General features: G+C 37.3%; 1 protein-coding gene across 1 annotated transcript in view; it reads right to left on the bottom strand.

The window, feature by feature from the left end:
• Nucleotides 1–22,409, bottom strand: part of UTRN (utrophin) — a gene marked incomplete at both ends in the record, with an annotated part of 450,045 nt that overhangs the window by 16,303 nt on the left and 411,333 nt on the right. Inside the window, 6 exons of the mRNA XM_079716566.1 lie at nucleotides 1,839–2,079; nucleotides 2,468–2,626; nucleotides 9,323–9,388; nucleotides 10,487–10,552; nucleotides 10,777–10,815; nucleotides 15,764–15,900. Coding sequence (XP_079572692.1) covers nucleotides 1,839–2,079; nucleotides 2,468–2,626; nucleotides 9,323–9,388; nucleotides 10,487–10,552; nucleotides 10,777–10,815; nucleotides 15,764–15,900 — 708 coding nt within the window. The remainder of the gene's footprint in view (nucleotides 1–1,838; nucleotides 2,080–2,467; nucleotides 2,627–9,322; nucleotides 9,389–10,486; nucleotides 10,553–10,776; nucleotides 10,816–15,763; nucleotides 15,901–22,409) is intronic.

The raw sequence follows: 22,409 nt of genomic DNA, 5'->3' as shown, positions 1-22,409 counted from the left end.
TTTACTATCAGAGTTGAATTTTCCATCAACTTCTGGCATTCATGCTAAGTCATTAAGAAGGGATAAGAGTTCCACAGTCTGGAATACACAGAGCCATTTAGATATCCGATTTCTCAAAAAGCATTACTGTGCAATTCTGAAGGCTCATGAGCCATTAGGCAGCTCTGTCTAACAGGAGGAAGCTAGTAGGGGGAGGTGAGGGTGAGCAGAAGAGCCTTTGGCTCTCTTAAGAGCATCAACAGACTACAGCAAACAAAGCTTTCAAGCACAGCTTCCTTCTACAACAATTCTACCTACGCAGTAAATCCTTAATACTCACACTTCATATTCTAAATAAGAGAGTTCCAGAGAAGAGTCATCCCTTAACCAGGTACCATTCAGAAACATCAAATTCACATTACTAACAATGTAGCTTTTCCAATGTACACGAGTGGCACCAAGATAAGCTTCAAACATTCAAAGTACTTAGAGAAAACCAGCCAGGCCTTGGGGAAGGTCTAATGATGCACAGTTCCAAAGTAAACCTTCCCCCAAGCAGTCTCACAAAAAGGCTGAAACAGTGACAGACATTCAGAAAGTATAAGGGGTATTCTGTGGCCCACTGTGCAGGTAATGCAAAAATTACACTGTTTTGAATGATTCTGACATGTTAAAAGATACTGATAGCAACGGCGAAAAGATGGTTTTCTAAAATTTGAGAAAATCACTGGAGAGAGAGTTGTTTCTGCCTTTGACTCAATAAATCATTTCTGGAGAAAGTCATTCCTATTCACTGTGTAGGGGCCCCATACTGCATAGGCCAGAGAAAAAGACAAAAGATGACATGAATTCTCATGTCAGGGATTCTTCAAGAGAGAAAAGTTCCAGGTCCATTTGCTGGGATTCTATACAATAGACACCTGCTGCAAAGACATCTTCACTACCAGTTCTGTGACATGACACCTATTCTTTAACTGCTAGATGTAATCAGGTACTTGATTCTCTATAGTGTGTTGTGTCTTTATAGATGATACTACCTTATATATCATACTATTTTGTTATGGTCTCTAACAAGATTGAAGGTAAAAAGGCAGAAGCTGTATCTGACGCTTCTTTTATATCCCAAAGAAGTGTTTCTCAAAATTGCAGGCTATTACCGATTGATGAGTTATAAAACCAGCACTAAGAAAGAAAGACAGAAGAAAAATAAGAGGGAGGGAGGGAGGGAGGAAGGAAGGAAGGGAAGAAGGAAAGAAGGAAGGAAAAAAATAGAAAGTAAGAGGCAGCATTTTTTAATAACAGCAATTAGCATTTTGTTTTCATCATACATGTATGCATTCATCATAATGCAAATTGTATTTTTTATTGTCAAGAAAGTCTGCAAACAACTGCCATAAAACATGTTATGGTAGGAAATAATAGCTATGTTAGGAAATAATAACCACAAATTAATAAACATCTATTACTTAATTTCTTGAAAATAGCTCATTGGAAGGAGGTTTTACCATGAAGAGTTCAGGTCACTTCCTTTCCCTTAATGCCCACAGATGTTGCTCAAATGTAATTTATGCAGATATATGTTACAGGATCTTTTGCCTTAAACTATTCAGAGCTGAGATAGATTCCAGTGTTAAAGAAGAATGGGCAATTCCATCTTAAGCTGGGAAAACGCATTTTTTGGCGCCAGTGAGCATTTAATGCTTATGTTTGAAGAGGGATTTCTAACCCAGTCTAAATCCACTATGGAGAGGAGAAACCGGAAGTGAACCTCTCTACCAACTCTGGGACTGAGTCCCATGGGACACGGGACTGGGGCAGATGGGGTGGGGACAGGTGACATCAAGTTCTGCACACGCTACCTGCTCTAGCAGCTGCCGAAGTCGGTGGAGCTGAGATTCCAGCTGCTTGTTGTGATCTTCCAAAATTTGCATCCTAGCCTCCAGCCGACCTTTATGCTGCCTGAGGAGTTTTGCTTCTGCTATAAGTTCTGAATCCTCTGACGTGTGATGAGGAGACACAACAGAGTCTGGAGGGGAGCCAACAGGGAGGCCCCTTCTCAAGTGTTGCTCTTTCAGCTGCTCGTATTCCACTTGCAGATTTCTAGTGTAGAGAAGGGAAAACTGGAATTAGTATTGTATACCTCACCTCCTCACCAAAATTGTCCATGAGCTCCAAATGTAGCCCGTGCTACTTACTTCCTCATAGGTAAAAACACGTACAACAATGATATAAGCAAGCATGAATAAAACCATGCTTTTAAATAAACAAGTGCTCTAACAGACACCATCCCTGAACCCTGAAATGCAGCTGTAATCTGCAGCCAGCTGCCCAGCAATGTTAATGTCCTCTTAAAACTTTGCCTCCACTTTACTTCCTGGATAATAGTCCTGAAAAAAGAATGGGTAAGGCTCATGTTGAAGTGAATATGAAAGAATTCCCCATCAGAAGTTTCCCCAGGGTGACACATCTTCTCCCAGGTCTAGCACACCTTTGTTCTTCCTCAAGGTCAGCAATGATCCGCTCCAGTTCTCCGCGTTCTTCCCTCTCTACCGACTTCAGGATCTGAGCGGGACTCTGGGGCTGGCTCACAGGAGACTCCCCTCCGAGCGTCTGGCAGTACTGCTGGATGAGGGCATGCTCATCCTCCCTATGGAGACAAAGGAGACACACAAAAAGGCTCACATCTGGACATGGATGTCTGGAGGTAAAGGAAGTAGAAACAATGATGGTCAGGATGGCTACTGAGCCATGACTGCCTTAGAGCTCAGTGTCCCAGTGACCTCACTTTAAAACTCTGGGAAGATATTTTACCTAATAATGTATGTATACTATACACACATACCAACATTTCATGCTTTGCCTTGGTCTAACATGTATATCTCACAAAACTTAGAAGAGATATTTTACTCAGCAGAGGATAAAAAGTACAACACTTAAATAGTTAATATAAAAGACTGTACAGGTAAAATCAATAACTGAATGCCAAAAGAGTAGGTTAAAAGACTGCTAATTAAAAATAAACTGCTATAGGGCTTCCCTGGTGGCACAGTGGTTGAGAGTCCGCCTGCCGATGCAGGGGACACGGGTTCGTGTCCTGGTCCGGGAAGATCCTACATGCCGTAGAGTGGCTGGGCCCGTGAGCCATGGCCGCTGAGCCTGTGCGTCCGGAGCCTGTGCTCCGCAACGGGAGAGGCCACAACAGTGAGAGGCCTGTGTACCACAAAATAAAAAAATAAATAAAAAATAAAAAAATAAACTGCTATAGACTGTTTCCTCTCCCCAAAATTATGTTGAAACCTAATCTCCAGTGTAAAGGTGTGTGGAGGTAGGGTCTTTGGGAGGTGATTAGGTCATGAGGGTGGAGCCTCTAAGATCAGGATTAGTGCCCTTATGAAAGAGACCCCAGAGAGCTCCCTTCTGCCATGTGAGGGAACTACAAAATGACAACTATGAGCCAGGAAGGGGTCCTCATCAGGAACTAAATCCGCTAGCTCCTTGATCTTGGACTTCCCCATCTCCAGAACTATGAGAAAAAAATGTTAGTCATTTATAAGCCACCTAGTTTGTAGTCTTTTGCTACATCAATCCCGATCAACTAGTTGATTTCACTGTCTTTAGCATGTGGTTAAAAGCAATTTTATAATGCTTTATAACCCAAAGCATGGGAGAAGCAAATCCTTATATTCTTTCATTTAAATAACTTAGCATAAATTATAATTGTAGATATTTATAAAATAGCTACAGATATCTTACTTGATATTATCAGCATGTCACTTCTAGGATCAATCATTCTGCATTAAACAAGGAACTCCATTTAACTGACTTGGGTTCTCCCACTTTTCTAACTACTTGTCTAATGAACTAGACATGTTAATAATGTGGTCAAATCTAATGATTGACAGAAACAGAAGTATAACAAAGTAGACAAAGTTGATATGTTTATGTGAAGGAAATGCTTATCAGCAAGACTGGAATCCCTTCCCTTCTTTTACCAGAGATCCAGTCAGATCTCCTTGTCTGCAAATGACAGACTTCCTGGCTAATACTAGCAGGAGAGTCCTGCTATAGAATACCTTTGGCAGACTGTACCTGATGTTTTGATGGCTTTTGGTAAACAAATTCTGGAATCTATGGATTTATAGGATAGGGCTTCAGAAAAATATCTTGTAAGTTATGTAGCTATCAGAGTATAAAATGGAGCTATTCCATGACTGAACCAGCTCCCTACTGTGTAAGTGATGTGACTGTAAATATCCCTTAAAGACCTCATCTGTTACCCTGCGGTCAGAGCACATCCTAACGCAGCCAGAAGTAACCTGGTGAGTGGCACGGGCAGTCCTGGACCTTTTGCTTATGAGTAATGCTTGGTACTAGATGAGATCTTTGATTCTGTGAGTCAAATTTGAAAATCCAACCCTGTGTTATCACACTTTACTCTGATAAAGAGGGCACATGAAATTGCATCTGAAAGGTAGTGAGTTCATAGAAAAGGTATCTCCTGAGCACTGAGATCAGAACTATATAAAGAAGGAACTGAAAATAATGACTGTTAGGCCTGCAAAACAGCCAAGGCACAGGTTCAAATGAGCCACTTGCTGATTTACTTTGCTTCCTTTATCAGTAAACCTCCCTAATCTCACCACCTTTCTACTATCAAATGAATAAAAAAGGAGTGGGACTCTTTCAACACAGTTAGAAACTGGAAATAAGAAACATAGATGGGAAGGACTAAAATAAGCTATGGCATCATCTTTTGATTACCTGTCCTGCGAAAACACCATATCGCTGTGAAATAAATAAGGGAGCCTCTCAGAAGAATCTCATGCTTGCTTCTAAATTTAGAAGGGTGAGGATAAGAGGAGAGAATGGGTTCTGCACCAATGAAGAGCAGTAGTGTTTGAAAGCAGAATCCAGGGACTTCCCTGGTGGTACAGTGGTTAAGACTCTGCACTTGTACTGCAGGGGGCATGGGTTTGATCCCTGGTCGGGGAACTAAGATCCCACAAGCTATGCAGTGTGGTCAAAAAAATAAATTAAAAAAGAAAGAAAGAAAGCAGAACCCAAAGTTCCTAGGATGCCCATGTAGCAAAATCAAACAGAAACCTGGCAAGGAGATATGTGCATGTGTGTTTGGAGGTGGGGGAGGGTATTTTCCTGAGAGGGAGTAAATGGGTAATTTATTATTATACCCTAAACATAACTGTATCATGAAGGAGCAGAGAAGGCTGTGAGGCTAATGTATCAACACCACAGGGATACCAATTAGCTGCTAAGGATGACAAGACTCTAAGTCAGTGATGCCTGGAGGCACTTCACTCAATTTAAGTGAAGAGAGAGGCCATAATAAGAGAGGATTAAAAAGTACAGGTCTAATAAATGGACAGGACAAATGGACAAAGCATAAAGATACAGTGCATATAAACTAAATAATAAAATGAAATAATAAAGTAATAATAAAGTAAGAGTAGAGGAGAACATTTGTAAATATTTCTCAGGCGAAAAAGAGGAGTATAGAAACTAAAAAGACTGAGTATGGAAAAAAGAAATAATAACAAAAGAAAAATGTTCATATATATCCCAGTGAAAATGTTATCTATTCAGGATAAAGCATCTCAAGAAATCAGCCAGAAATCAAAACAAAACAGGAGATCATTTGTTTGTAAAGAAAGAAAAATGTTTAGCCTCCAACTCTCATAATATTCAATGTCCAAAGTTAACGGACAAGGTCTAGAGTCCTAACCTAGCCATTCATATGACCAACCAGGTCAACTAAATGTACAGCAAAGGGCTTTGTCCGCAGTTTCCTTCCTTTAAAGATTTTTTTTCTGTTCCAGGCTTCAGAGTTGCAAACAGCAATGCCTGTGCCAATCAGGCCAGCCCCCCAATTTGATACTTCCACATACAACAGTGTCGCTCAAGGGCAGATGGCAGATGGAGTGAGACATCCTGATGGCAATGGCCTAAGGAGATGTCCTTGAGTTCCAGCTACTCAGATTCCCCAGGACTATCCTGAGTCCTGTCTCTTTTTGAGACACGGTTGCTCAATTCCTCCTTGAAAGAAAATTAGTATCCTTAAAATTAATGCCTTTAAATTGTCCACAGTCAGACTTTCAGGAGAAAAGGGAATATTGAGAATTGGGTTTATGTGGGAGTAAAAAGCCACAAGATTGATTCAGGTCTAGGCTGGGGAGGTAGCAGCCCATGATGCATGGAGGTACCATGACTAATTAACCAGCTTCACAGAAGATGAACATTGATAGGAGCCAGGGAGTTGGTTTCATAGACCAGTTTGAAGGACAGAGAAAGGCTCAAACTGCAGATACAAATGGCTAAAGGGCCTTGGGTAACTTAGAGAGAATTACAAGTTCAAGTCTCAAAATTCCCATCTCAAAGGCATAGGGCTTTCTTTTATTGCCTATGGCTGAGATCACCCAAAACCAAATTTGGGAGATTGGGCCCAGCAGATGTTGAATTACAAATTTATTATTGTAATACTTATTCATCTTGTCAAGTCAATAGTACTGATTAAAATGAAAATATTTTAAAGGTAAATATTATACATTTAAGGGAGAAAAAAATGACCATTCTATGTCAAACCACTGGATTTTAGGTCCAGAGTAGGGTTTCGAGGGTTGAGTCCTTGTCAGCGTTCTCACTTGATGGAACCCCTGCATGTTCCCAGGAAAAGAACCCCAGAATACTCAGTAGTTCAAACCGTGAAAGAGCAAAGAAATTCCAGATTGGCTTTATCAAAGTAAGATTTATTAACATATTCATTAAGAAAATATTAATGTACCAGTAACTGGAAAACAATTTCTCTTTAGTGATTTATACATTCTTACACTATTAATTTAATTTCCCATAGAAGGGAGAATTTGGTTCCTTGCCTTTTCCAGCACCTCGAGGCCACCACATTCCTCCATTTTCAGAGCCAGCAGCGTAGCACCTGTAAAATCTCTGTATCTTACCTCTGCTTCTACGGTTACCTCCCCTTCCGTAACTGACTCTCCTCCCTCTTTCAAAGACCCTTGCAACTACACTGGACCCACCTAGATAATCCAGGATAATCTTCCCATCTCAAGATCCTTAATTTAATCACTTGTGCAAAGTCCCTTTTGCCATATAAAGTGACACATTCATAGGTTTCAGGGATTAGGATGTTGACTTCTTTGGGGGCCCATTATTTTGTCTACTTCAAATGCCCTCACCATGTTCCTACCCTGTGGGAACACGTATCCATCTCCCCTCTAGCCTGTAAGATTCCCGAAGACAGGTCGACCTTCATGTATACAGTATTGGACGCATGGCAGTGGTGTGCTGCTAAGTGTTCACCAGCAGGTTCTCTACAAGATAAGTACATAAAAAGGCCCCGATTTGTAGCATTTTTAATTCTATGGTTTAAATACCTTCCTCACGGCCAATTTAAGCTAATGACTTCACAGAATGTAGAGCTGAGAAAAGATACACAGTTGCAGCACACCACCTGACACCCCAAGAGCATAGATAATAGTAAAGTGAAGTAAAATAATTAGGATGTGATGAGTTTTGAGTATTACTTTTTCTTTTTAACCTAATCTATTGAACTGCAAGTGTATACAAATGAACTTGAATAACGGCTCTGTTTAACAAGAAGCTTACAAACTTCTTGAAAATTTAACAACCAGCTCTCACAATTGCCTCCAGCACGCTACTGCAAGGTAGGGTTACAATAAATATTTGCTGGATGGAAGAATGAGTTAAGATATCTGCTGATAGTATATTAAAATGTATTCAGCTGTTAGTCATCTGATTATTGTCTTTTCTCAGGCATTGGTGCTAAATTTAAAAATAAATAGTGCTTATTCTAATTTGAAAATAGGAGAAACTAAATTTGAACATTGCCTTTACTCTGTTCACAAGATGCAAAAAACACATTTTAAAGAATTTAAGTTTTGTTTTAATTATTTTGGTTTTAATGATTATTTTTTAATTTTGTTTAATTCTTTAGCTATTTGTCAAATGTGGTGGAAGTCATGTGGATTTAGGTATTCAAGATACTTAACTACTTTATAAGAAATACATACTAGGAGGTTAAATATGAAACAAGCATTATGAATATGCTATTATCTTGCTTTGGGAATTGTTCCAAACTCACAGTACATTAATAATAAGGTAAATCACTACTGTATTATTATATAGTATTAACTTGCTAATCTTTGAAATTTAAAATTGAACAATCTCCTGAGAGTTTTTATTTATAAGCTTAATGATAGTAAAACAATTTTTAAAAAATATTGACCAGGGCCTCCCTGGTGGCGCAGTGGTTGAGAGTCCGCCTGCCGATGCAGGGGACACGGGTTTGTGCCCCAGTCCAGGAAGATCCCACATGCCGCGGAGCGGCTGGGCCCATGAGCCATGGCCGCTGAGCCTGAGCGTCCGGAGCCTGTGCTCTGCAACGGGAGAGGCCACAACAGTGAGAGGCCCGCGTATCGCCAAAAAATATATATATATATATTGACCAGAAGACATTCCATGTTAGAGTGCCCTAAGGTATTTCAACTTGGCTCTCTCCATGATCTTTTTTAGTATAAAACACCTAAGAACCATGTTCTACAACTTTCCTGGCTACCTTACAGCTTCCCACCAGATCCAGATCACAATGAATCTGTGTGAGTCAAGTAAACTTGACACTATTGAAATCTTTTAGACATCATTCAGAATTTAAAATGTTAATTCCAAGGTGGTGGAGGGTGGGAAAAGTTCTAAAAGCAAGATGGCACACAACAGTGGGATAATCAGAGATAAAATATCTGTCTAGAAAGGTTTTTAAAAAGTATTCTTAAGTTAAGGAGGCTTTTCCTAGTTGCTAATAAAATCAGATATTGGCAGAGGAGTTAACACTTTTCAATGAAGGGTGGGGAAGAGATGTCCAAGCCTGTGTGGGTTATAATTATTAAATGGCAGAGATTATGGAGAAAATGTGAGCACACAGAAGGAAGAGAATTTTACAGAATAGCACATATTCTGTAGAATTACATTTGTTAAATTAACAAGAAATATCAGACAAATGGAATGAATATCTATACCTGTATTTATAAATAAAACAATCTGATTTTCCTGAGGCAGATGAGTGGCCAAATGTAGGATTTTTTTCAGTAACTTATATGAAACTAACTAAATAAACATATCCAATTTATACTATCATGGCTTGAAAGCATAAAATCTATGTAGACATTTTTATAACCACACTTATCAATTTTGATTGGGATCAAAATTCAGGGCTGCAATCAATGAAGATTATATCCGACAGCCATAATACAAGAACTAGCTTTCCCAGGCAGCACTAATTTCATGATTTACTTACACACTTCCTGTGGTAGAGCTGCTATCAGTAAGGAAAGACCCATTAGTCCTTTCCATCTGGGCCAGTCTGAAAAATGAAAATAAGGAGGTTAGAGAATGTGGTCATATGGGGCATAGGATGTTGACTGGTACATCCTCAGTGTTCCTTAAACTGTCCTAATTCTCACAAAATACAGAACAGCCCAAATCCCCCAGCAAGACTTTGAAATTAAAACAACCTCTAATGTTGAGCTATATTTCTATCACCACTGCCTTAAGGCCTGGAGACCTTTATTTTATTTATATCATGTTACTTAGTCTCCTAATAGACCCAGTCTCAGAATTGACCTCCCAGACCCTTAAGTCAGTCTTCATTCTCACACAAATCTGATTATGTTCCTCTCGTGTTTAAAGACTCTCCACGACTCCCCTTTACCAAAGGACAGAATCCTACTCCTTAGCAAGTGGGACCCCCATTATTGGACTTCAGCTTCTGTTCCTTCATTCCTTCTCATCCTTTCCCCTTTCTCTACCTGCAATCCTTTAAATAAACCATGTTCTTTCCTAGCTCAATGCTTTTGAGTATGTTTTTCCAATGGTCCAAGCCTGACTTTCTCCCAAAATTTCTACTTGGCCTAGACTCAGTTCAAATGTTACTATGTTATGGTGCTTGAACTAACCTTTTAAGGCATAGGTAGTAACTAGCACTGCCGATGCTTAGTGTATATTTTTTTCCTGAAAGTTTGTACATACCATCAAGACCAGCCTCTACTCTATATTGTTTGGGGACTCTAAAATAAACCCCTATAATAAAGCTTTAGCATACATTTAATTACATATTTTAATTCATATGTGCACCCTCTCCTGAGAACACTTTCAATCCCTACTTTCATTCACTGAAAACTGGGTTACATTATCTAAACCCTGCTTGTACAGTGTTTGGATTCTCATGAGCTCAGTAATCACCTCCCATGGAGATTTAGTCCATAGAATGTATAGCAGGTGTTTGGTAAAGTGCAAATTACAACATGGAGAGATGAAAGCCCAGCTTTCAAATACAATGGAATCACGACTTCTGCAAAACTACCTCCCTTAAATCAAGACATGTTAATAATATAAGATTAATACAGAAAGAGATACATTCTGGGTGGCAGTGCAGTGAAGTGCTCCTATCAAAGTTTCTTACCGTGTAGCATACTGTTCTATTCTTGAATGGGTATCATCATGAAACAGCTGAGGAGACTGTGAAGGGCTATAAGAGAGAAAGCAAACAAACAGTTTTACACACAAGTGTTGATAGATGTTACTTTAGGAATGTTAGCTTAGTTAAATAATGAATTTGACATGCAAACACACCACTAGAATTGTTACCCAGGAGGCAGAACTATTATTTTAGAACAAGAGTTTAGTAACCACCCATGCTAATAAAGCTGATCAGAACATCAGTCTCGTGCATATGGAGCTGTGAATACTCACTCATAGTGCTCTGGCCACATACTGATGAGTGTGATAGGACTGCAAAGAGGGCAGAGGGAGACAAAAGTCATAGAACAAACACTTTAGAGCAATTTAAGACAAAAGCAGTGGGGCGTAGGGGTGGGGGACATTCTCAATTGTCTTCCACTCCCATGTTTGGTTGCCCTGAGGTCCACCGTGACAAAATCAAAACTAACAGAAATGACTTTATTCTAGAAAAGATACTGTGTATTCAAGTGCCTGCAGGGGCCTTTTCACAAATATCACAGGATATTTGTTATAGATAGCAAACACATCTTTAAATAATCTGATTGAAAAAAGAAACAGAACGCTCTAAAATACCTCAAAATTATGAAATAATTTAAACAATAATGTTCCATAACATAGCGAAGGGAGATGCAATCATATTTTTGTTTTTCCTGGAGAAGAAACTTGATCAGAATGGTAAAGTTAAATAGCAAAGACTACATTGTATACTGACGGCAGAGTTGCGATAAGATGAGAATGTTCTGAATCTTTGCTCAATTTTAAAGGTAAAAATCCAAATCCAGGTGTACACAAAGTATCTCAACCTCACAGATTCACTGAAAAAAGATACAACCTAGATGCGACGCTTTCCTCTACACCCGGCCAAAATTCTCAATTATCCATAAAACTGAATGCAACTTTTCTAGATCATGAGACACTCACTCTCTTCAAACAAAATTTTATCCAGAAGTTCTATCTAAGAAACTGACAAAAGGAACATTGCTTGAATCAGGGCTTGAGACTGGAACTTGATTATTCAGTATCCCTCCTAAACCTGGGGGTACACTCCAACCTCCCAGCACTGCCTAGACATCCCGAAGTCTCCATGTATCCTTTGAAAACAAATGATCCTAATTAAAAGCTAGTTCAAACCCTAACCTTTTTTACTGGAGGGGAAGGAAGAGGAGGGAATACTGATGAATGTGGAAATTTAAAATTCTAAAGAAAATTAGTTTTCTAATTAAGTAAAGTCTGCTGCAAAAGCTAATGCTGATTGAAACAAAGAGGAAGGAAAGTTTAAATTATTCTAGTTCTACTTGATTCTCCTATTTCTATTACAGATACATACTCAAGAAAAAGTTAATCATCTCATTATCTCCTACTGGGAAGCAAAATTTGATGTTTGCATAGCAAAGGTTAAAAGAAGATGGAAGGTCATCTTATTGGGATGGAAAACTGAGACTCTTTGGACCTACTTTCAAAAACAGGCATTTATCCAGTCTGTGTTTGTTAGAGCATCTATACTGTAAATAGGCTTAATTACCCATGTATAAAATAGATACAACAACAATGAAACAAAACAGTATTATTCAATAGTCTTTTTACATCACTTTTCATTAACTCTGAAATATGTATGGTAAGTGTCAGGTAAATGATTTGCTATACACTTTCCAAAAAGTAGGAACTGCTTGAGAGACCATTTCTAAAATTCAAGTGTACCACAACATTCACTGTGAGCTTTAAATGTAAGAAACATATGTATTTTTTGATGTTAATTGAACTCAGAAAAGCTTTGTGAAACTGCTTAACTGGTTCTTGTAAGGTTAATTCAGTTAGCACAACAGTGATTCACTGAACTAAGATAAGAATGGCAGAGGCAAAAACCTGAATTGAAGTTTCTCAAGAGAGTTTTTTATATATTGTGAAAATTTCTAAGAAGAGAAATAAAGGTTAAAAACCCCCCAAAAGTTTAGGCTTTATTTACTTCAAAGTATCTCGATTTGCAGAAAAAAAATATTAAGTGATAAGCTTTTTCATTTAATTCTAGAAGAGGAAAACTGGACAATATTCTCCCTGCATTGTTAGAATCTATGATTAAAGGGGGTTAACAGTAAGACCAATCTATGTGTTAGCCCAGACTTCATAATGCGGTCTATCCCTGCTTTCCAGAGTGGTGTTTGAACAGAGTTTGGTTAATCACACACTAATATGGAAGGAATCTGACTCTACTAAATATACGTAATGTTATATAAAATATAACCCAGACTTTCTTTGAAGGACTTCATGACTCCTTTGGTGCCTTAAATTCTCAGCAGACCGTTCCTCATGCTTCCAATCTTTTTGCCTTCTGAAGTCCATTTCTCCCCAAGCAGAGTAAGTGCAGTCCCAGTGTGCTCTAACATACAAATCTACAATGGCTCCCCACGGCTCTCAAGTAACCTACAAACACCATGGCATGGCTTACAAGGTCCTTCATTATCTGGTTCTTGCTTTTCTCTCCATTTTCATTACTTGTCACGATTTCCAGCTTCCCATCCCAGTTTCTGAAACAATCTTGTCTTCAGGCTTTTGAAAATGTTTGCCTTGGCTTGAAACTCTCCCTCTCCTCCCCAGGCACCAAACACTGAGCGTTTGGCCCTATTACTCTCAGTTCTCCAGGTTAGCTGTCACTTCCTGCCAGTGCATTGCCCCCACAACCATAATTCTCCTTACTATGAGTTGGTTCTTGCTACAGTAAGAACTTAAAGAAACATGAAACTCATCTACTCACCTTAACCAATACCAGGGAGAGGTGTCTATTTTACTCCTTTTAATCTTCAGGGAAACCTTTTTGGCCAGTAAATCTCACTCATTTCTCAAATTTCTTTGTCACTCTTTGAGCCTGTTTCTCAGGTTTATTTTCAACGGTAACTCTTTCATCAAGCTCTACTCATTTATTTTGATTTATTTTTTGAAAAAAAAATCTTGCATAGTTATAAAATTAATCGAATTAGCCTAATCATGGATTTGTTTACCTTCTTTCACTAATTTTCCCATAAATCCCCTCCACACATGCATGTATAATTACTAGATAGGGGATAAGACCTTACATTTTGCAGAGATGAAAGAGAAAGAAGCAAAAGAAAATTCTAGTCAGCTTCATATGTAACTTCAACGCATTTACCACTTTGCTGGTTTTTCTCCAATGTTCTCTTCCCGCAAATAGGAGAATAAATGAAATCAAATTTTTTACTACCCACTCATGTAAATTGTTACACCAGAAGATTAAGTGGCCCTGTACTGGAAAGGGCTCAGTAGAAAAATGAACTATACCGACCCCAAGAACGCATCCTAGGAGTGAAAAAAGAAGAAAACCTGCCCAATGTATCCAGTAACTCATAAATCTTTTCCAAAAACGATCTTGTGACATCTGACTTAATCTTACACTCCTTTTCTTTCTCTTATTTTCCTCTCACTGACAATGCTGGTAAATTTATGTTAGCTAAATGAAGCATCTTCGGAGTTACAGCCAAAAATCATAGCGCAAAATTATTTGGCACACTTTTCTGTTCTTTTTTACTTTCACTGAGTCACCCAGAATAGAATGATTGATGTCAGTGATTACTTTGACAGTGAAAGGCAAATTATCAAAATTGCTTAAAAGGAGTTTAAAAGATCTATCTATCTGTATGATTCATATAAAGGATGCAGATATCTGGGACATAAATGGTCCCAAATGGTTTATCCAAAGAGTGAAAGGCACATCACTATTTCAAACCTATCAAAGTATCCTATAAATAAAAGCACTGTGTGATAATTCTATGCTTCAGGCAGCTACTCCAAAGGTTATTTAGATCTGATACCAAGATAAGTAAAATTTTGTCTTTATTAGAAGGTGTTCAGCATAGTTAAGCTATATATTGGATACTAAAACAAATAAGAATGTATTATCATATACTTTTGAAAAAAAAGAAAAAAAAATCTACCCACAAAACAAAGGACCAAAAATATACTTTTCCTTATGGATTTTAAGTATTTGAGTAGTGTCCTTTAAATTGAAATCGTTTCAATAAGCTTTCTTCTAAAATGTACTGTGGAAAAAATGACTGGGAGGCATATATCTTAATTGTACAAAATTTGAAATCAAGCAAAGTTATCAAAAAGTTTGAATTTCTTGGTATGCTTTAAATGAGTATGTGGTATTTTTATCTACATATACAGCTTGTTTATATTTCTTTCTGCTGCATACCCATAATGTTACCTATGGAGGGATAAAAATACCTACTATGCTTTGGCTGTGGTCTTTCTTCTACTTCTTAGCAGTTCAACAAATTAAAAAAAAAACAACAACTGCACATAAATGTAGCAAAGTCCCTGGTCTATAGGGTTTTATATGGGAAAAAAAAGTTGGACTAAATAGTCTATCCCTCTATTTTGACACCTTTAAAACATGGACTGTCATAATACACTGGACGATTACTATTCTCTGATTATCTCTCATATACACAATAAAATGAATTATGAGTTTTGAAGGTTAAATGTCAACACATTTTTATATGTCTTATTACAATTTTCTCTACTATATAATGAAGGAAACTCCACACTTCACACTTCGGAGCTTCTCTTCTGTAGTTATTTGAGAGGGCATATTTCTGTAACTAGAACTTCACTATTCTTTACGACTAGGCACTCTGCTGATGATTAGCAATAAAAGTTAATTTCCCCCAAGATTCAAGCACAAGAAAATTGCCTTGGCAGGCATATTTATGCTGATATTTTAAAAAAGTGATTCAAAGATTTAAAATCATATTTATTTTGATCTTGATGTATAACTGTTTAGTAATTTAAAATTTGCTCTTGCATTTCTTCTGGCTCACTTTAAAATTTCTTTTTCTTTTCATTTCAGGCTATAAATTGCTATTCTCTGCTTTATAATCCCAAAGTAATTTTGTTACTTGAAGTTTTGTTTCACTTATGTTTGTAAACTCAAATTATATACTTTTAAGAAATTTTGTCTATTTCATGTTTAGGAACACAGGCAAAATTAAACCTGGAAGTTTTGCTGTGCCATCAAAAGCAAACAGTCAAAATTCATGTTGTGAAGACTGATTCCAAGTTTATTTTACCTCTTTTAAAATGAAACATTTTACCAAAACACAGATTCTTTTTTGGTATCAGATTTCTCTTTTGTCACTAACATAAAAGTAGCAGATATAAGAGCATATACAAATACAAGTTTTAATAGTAAAATTAAACTTACGTCTCTAAGTTGTCACCTTCAAGAACTGTCTGGACAGGCAGGTAGCCAAGCCGAGGATGTTTGGCAAAGTATTTCTTCGATCTGAACTTATTCTTCAGCACCTTTGTGAAGTCCCGTACATCTTCCCCAGATGTTGTCTATGAGATTGAAAAAATTACACTTTTCTCATTAAAATGGAAGGAGACAACTATCTACAATCAAATTAGAGTTGATGTAAACTGATGCAATTACATGACCACAGTTTCAGTCACTTTATGTATTTTTGGAATAGCACACAAGGTCAAAACACATGGCAATCAGGACTCATCATTAAATATATCCAGCAATTAGTTTACAATTTTAAATTTTCTGTTGAGCATAAACCATAAGTAGATAATTTCCCCAATATGTTAAAAATTGGGCCTAAAAGTAAAATTAGTTTTGGCAATGTTATTGGTTGATTCCTTTCACTAAAAAAGCTGCAATATGTTATTAAACATTTGGTGATGCCGAAGTATTCTGGATATTATATGGTTTTAAATAAGGTGAATAAATCAGGCTGAGCTGAGCTATATATACAGCCTGTACAAGTCAACATAAATTGTAATCTGGAAAAAGAGAAATACACAAGAGAGAAAGAACAGGGCCATACTGGTTCTCTATATTGCAAGAAATACTGTCAGATTCTTTGTTCTTTTCCAACCATACAAACATATAATTATTTGACACGGACTAAATTACTAATGGCGATATAAAATGTGACTTTTTAAAGAAGCATTTCAAGATGATTAGTTACTAATCATTTAGGGTGAGGTGGGCTGGAATCTACCCCAACTCCCAAGCCCTCATCCACTCAATGAACTGTTCTCTGAGCCCCAGTTTTCTACTCTGTATCATCAATTCTAGGTTTTTTTTGGAATATGTTAAACAGACATCAACTTTAGTCCTTTTGAAAGTGTATTTAAAATATTGATGTGTGCAGAACTGAACTGAAACCTTGGTCATCTGACTCCTAGTTGGCTATCCCTCTACAACTAGACAGACCTCACGCCAACCTCCTTACAAAGCGAAACCAGAGGACTTTTCTATAATAACAAACTGAGTACTAAATATATTGACTTACCGGCCACCTGCTTCCCTCCAGGCCTTGCCCCCTCCCCAGTCTGTCTTTTCCCTCATGACAAGCATGCCCAAGACTCATACAAACTTGTTTTGCAAACAGAAGTTTAACAAAATGTAATTATTTTTTAAAACAACTGAATTGAGTCAACCCTTATGTGGTTTTGTTACTTTCTATTTGCTCCCATTTCACCTAAATATGTCTTCTTCTAGTAAACAGTTAAGGAAACTTTTGATTCTCTAAGTTTGCAGAGCAGAGAGAAAACATAAATCAGCCCAAGCTATTTATACATCAATTTTTACTTTATTTAAAAGGATATGTATAGCAAGCAAAGCCCACATTATCAGTAGGCCTTGCTACCAGACCCACAATATCAAATCTTTTTCCTGAATAACAAAGAAAAAACTATATAATACCTGCAGTTATATAGATACAGACCCTCCCAAACATAAAGTGTAGAAAATGAGCTATTAATGGGAAAAAAATAATCCAAGGCACTCTGTAGAGGAAAAAGGGTTGCTATAAGATGATGGTTTGGGGGTATTAAAATCTAACCAGGCAGAACAGGAGAGAGAAGCAGAACACAGTTGGGAGTAAAGAAGGCAATATTTAGAGACACAATGCCTGGTACAGAGAATAAAGTCAAAAGGATATATCACTACTATAAAGGACATTTGGACTTTTAGCAATGGGTATCACAACCACAGATCATTAAGTTTATACATATGTTTATCCTGAATGTTTTGGTAGAGAGGAAAAAAAAGGAAGAAGCTTTCCATGATAGAAATACAAAAAGAAGGCCCCATGCAATAAGCGTTTATGACCCAATTTATTTCTATGTCTGCTCTTAACACACTGTTAATATACAAGGAGATAAAGAAGTAACGGCCTCCAGCTTTTACTTGGCCCATTTCCATCTGGCAATAAGAAGGTTTTTATTGCTTGGGCCAGTGATTTTCAAGCCATATCCAGGTCTTTAACTCAGGCAGCCCTGAGTGGGGTGGCTGGGAGAAAAGGCCAGGTGGGCAAGGCACCGGGCCACTTCCCCAGTCTGCCTCAGCCAGGACAGCGTAAAATACAGTGCCCTTTAGTATATTCATGGCGTTGTGCAACCATCACCACAATCTAATTCTAGAACATCATCATCACCTCAAAAAGAAAGAAAGCCTGTACCGATTAGCAATCATTCCCACCCCTCTCCCCAACCCCATCTCCTCCCCTCAGCCTCTGTCAACCACTAATCTACTTTCTGTTTCTGTGGATTTGTCTATTCTGGACATTTCTTATAAATGGAATCATATAACATGTGGTCTTTTGTGACTGGCTTCTTCTACTTAGTATAATGTTCTTCTAGCCTATCTCTATTTTGGTTTCATTGTGAACTCTTGCTTGGGAAAAAAATGACACATCATTAAAAGTACAAGTCCAATTCCGCATCACACATTCTTTAACTAAATACATTCAGGACATCGAAGAACAAAGCAAAACCAACCGACCAACAGAAAATCCTTCTCTCTCCCACAAAAAACAAACAAAAAACACCTACCTGCCTCCCAAAAAGTTATAGCAGGGGTTTCAGATAATGTTCAAATTTGATACTTAGAAAAAATGAGTGCATTCTCATATACAGTGCTAATGAGGAAAAGAAACTACCACCAGCAGTTGTAATTTAAGGGCACTAAATTAACTAACGCCATAAACTTTATGCAATATTAAAAGGAAAAGTGAAAAGTAATTCATCCCACAGGAATGTGATTCTTTAGCTGGGATAGAGCCAAGAAAGTGAATTATGCCTATTTTCTCACCAAAAAAGGTTAAAATAGGGTATTCCCTGGCAGTCCAGTGGTGAGGACACTGCACTTCCAATATTGGAGGTGCAGGTTCAATCCCTGGTCAGGGAACTAAGATCCTGCATGCCGCGTGGCGTGGCCAAAAAAAAAAAAGGCTTAAATATATTTGTACATATTTGATCTAATTTCCTATCTAATAACAGTACTTAATATTTCTCTGTTTGAAGGTGCTAGAGCAACGGTTTGGTAAAAAGCTAAACAGAGGACCACCCACTTAGCATAATGAATATCATCAAACTCAACTCTGTCTCCATGCTAGTATGCAGACAGAGTTATTCTTGTTCTTTTTAAAGCAAACAACTATTGATATTATGATATGAAGATGAAATCGAAAGGATCATTCATTACTACAGAAATTATCCAGCATTAAGTTATCCATGCATTTCTCGAAAGACTAGGTTTTCACTTATTGCTGTAAGAAAAGAAATAAAAAGAACAAAAGACTTTGTAGATCTCATTAGATGTAACGAGGGTAATATATTAGCACAGAAGTCTCACCTTATAAATAGTTTTCCTTCAATTTTTTTTTTTTTACTATCAAGGGCAGTGAGAGTATCATCACTATTTTGACCCAAAAGGAAACTGACACTAAGGCTTTCAGGGATTCAGATTGACAAGGTCAGTAAGGCAAAAGCTGCTCTTGCAAACCCGGGTCTTTTCACCATACCAGAGCTATATCACCTCTCCATGAAAAACGGAGCAGTCTTAAGTCTTGTAAGAAAAAGAAGCCATAGCCATTGACTAAACTATTATTATAGTCTGAATTTTGCCTTTATTTTAAATAAAGTACTACTAAGATACCCTGTGGCCGATTTTTACAAAATTTATATTGAAATGTCATTTTATAACTTTTAACTTGCATATATAAGAAATGTTCAGTGCAAGCACAATTAGAAAAAAAATACACATGGAAGAGAAAAATTAAAATTGCCAGCTCTTCTGTCACCCAGAGATAACCACTCTTAAAATGGTTGTAATTGGACTGTTTTATTTTTTAATCCTTTTTATTGCAAAATAAAACACAGATGTATAAAACTATATACAACAGGCACCTGGTTTAATAAAATAAATTATATGGTGAATACCATCCAGTCAGGAAATTGAACTTTGTTGGACATTTCAGAAGCCTCATTCCAGTCATAACCCCTTCCCACCTCTCTAAAACCAGCATCCTCATTTTTATAATAATAATTTCTTTGTGTTTTAAAAATAGTTTCATTACTCCAATGTCTGTCTCTAGATACTATAGTTTAGTCTAGCTCATTTTTTAAAATCTGATATATTTTAAGTCACTTTTAATCTACCAGATTTCTTCTTCATACTTGCCATTTCATTACAATTTATCTATTGGAAACTCAGACAATTCAACCTGTAAAGTTTTCAAGAGTAGGATTTTGCTGGTTGCATATTTTTGGTGCAGTTTAGCGTGTTCCTTTGGATATCCTGCAAATTGGCAGCTGGATCCAGAGAATGCATGAGACTCAATGAGACTCAGGTTTGCTCTTTTGGCAAGATTATCGGTGGTGTTTGGTAGGATTATAGGAGACACATGATGTGTGGTCATCTCTCTTACATAATCCTAGTAGCTTTCATGCTAAATGCCTATATCCATCCAATGAGGGCTTTAAAATGGTGATATTCTACCATTCATTTTTAGTTGAAAAAAAAATTTAAGGACATCCCCCTCATCCATTTAGTCACTCAATAGTACAGTTCATTCAGGAAAGGCAGGATTACATGTTTGATTTTTCTCTTTTATTGACCAATTTTCCCTGTAATGAATTGGTTTCCTACCATCTTCCAAAGAAGACCAATTTTAAATTATTTTAACATATCATTATGAATTCATAGATTAACATATTTGATGAGTTTTGATCTACTGCAATTACTGTTGACCCTTGAACCCCATGGGTTTGAATGACGCGGGTCCACTCATACACAGATTTTTTTCACTAAATATGTACTACAGCACCACACAAACTGTGGATGTGGAGGGCCCACTGTAAAGGTTACGTGGATTTTCCACTCTCCAGGGGGTTGCTCCTCCTAACCCCCGAGTTGTTCAAGGGTCAACTATATTATCATTATTGAAGCTCAAACTGTCCCATCTTTGGCCAGTAGGAGCCTCTTCCTTGTTGTCCCATTTAGTTTAAGTTCTACTGGTAACAATATAGTTAATGCTCTCCATCAGTCCGTAGGATGTTATGTCTCTAGTCACTTTGGTTGTCTAAGCCTGGTCTCTAAAAAATTCCCCAAGAAGTGCTCATAGGACCAATATTACCTGAGCTCTTACATGTTGATGATGCTTTTCCTGTGTCCTTTGCTAGTTACTAGAAAGTTGGTTTTGCTGGATATGAAATTCTTAGTTCATATATTTTTCCCTTGAGTTTCTTAAGTATGTTCCTCCATTTTCTTTTGGTATGAAGTATTGCAGTTGAAAAGTCTGATGGTTATTTAATTTTCTTTCCTTTTTAAGTCATTTTTTCCTTTTGTTTAAATGACCAAAGGATTTTTTTTAAGTCCATTAATTTTACCAGAATATGCCATAGTGTTGATCATTCTGAGTTAGTGTTCTCAGGCATAATATACTCTTTCAGTATACAGATTCACTTTTTCTTGTTCTTCTGGGTTTTTTTTTTTTTTTTTTTGAGGGAGGAAAGATTTTCTTCAAAAAAATTTTTTGGGAAGTAGAATTGATTAATTTTCCTTCTTTTTAAATTTTATTTTATTTTATTGTTTTATTTTTTACCTTTGCCCCCCTCCCCCACCATGAGGCATGCAGGATCTTAGTTCCCCAACCAGAGATCAAACCCATGCCCCCTGCAGTGGAAGCATGGAGTCTTAGCCACTGGACCGCCAGGGAAGTCCCTTTAATTTTTATTTTTAGTGTTTGTTCTACCTTATCTTGGGTTTCTTCTTCAGGGACTCATATTATCCATACTTCCAGTCCTTTTTTTTTTCTTGGCCTGTCTTCAGTATTTGTCATTTTCTCTTGAATCCCTTATATTGCTTTCTTCACTTCTTTTTAAGTTTTAAGGTTTGCCTCTTATTCACCTTCTATTTCTTTTATGGTATTTATCTGCTCTGTTTATTAAGACTAAAATTAATTAGTCTTAATTTCTGAAATTATTTTTCTTTTATTTCTAACTCTTTCCTATATTCTGTCACCCTAAAATATGCCAAAGGGGTGTATTGATTAGTTTAAATTAAGGTTAATTGAGAAACAGCCAGGGCAAGAACAGTCTGACCCTATGCTTTGTCCCCCTGAAAGCAGGAAATAATCTCCCATGTAAAAGGTACCCTCCCTGCACCAGGACACAGAGAAACATCCTTATGGCTAGAAATAGGGAATTCAAGGCTGAGAAAGCTGTGGGAACCATCTGCTTAGATTCTTCAGTAATTGTTAGCCAAGCCTAAGTTTCTTTGTCTTGTCGGTTCTTCACAAAGTTATTGGGTTTTTTTTTTTTTGCCTAAAAGGTACAAAACTGCCTGCTCTGGTCACTTCTTTGAGTCTCTCATATGCACAAAATTAAAACTTTGATTTTCTCTTGTTAGTCTGTCTCACGTCAATTTAATTATTAGACCAGTCAGAAGAACCTAGACGGGTAGAGGTAAATTTTTTCCTCCCCAACAATATGTTGCAAGTTTTGTGACTGGTGGTGGTTTGTTACCACCTAGATTTATTTGGGGGATATCC

Source organism: Hyperoodon ampullatus (genome assembly GCF_949752795.1).
Source record: "Hyperoodon ampullatus genome assembly, chromosome: 12".
Lineage (NCBI taxonomy): Eukaryota > Metazoa > Chordata > Mammalia > Artiodactyla > Ziphiidae > Hyperoodon > Hyperoodon ampullatus.
The sequence above is the reverse complement of the archived record's forward strand: the minus strand, read 5'-3'. Positions and strand labels throughout refer to the sequence as shown.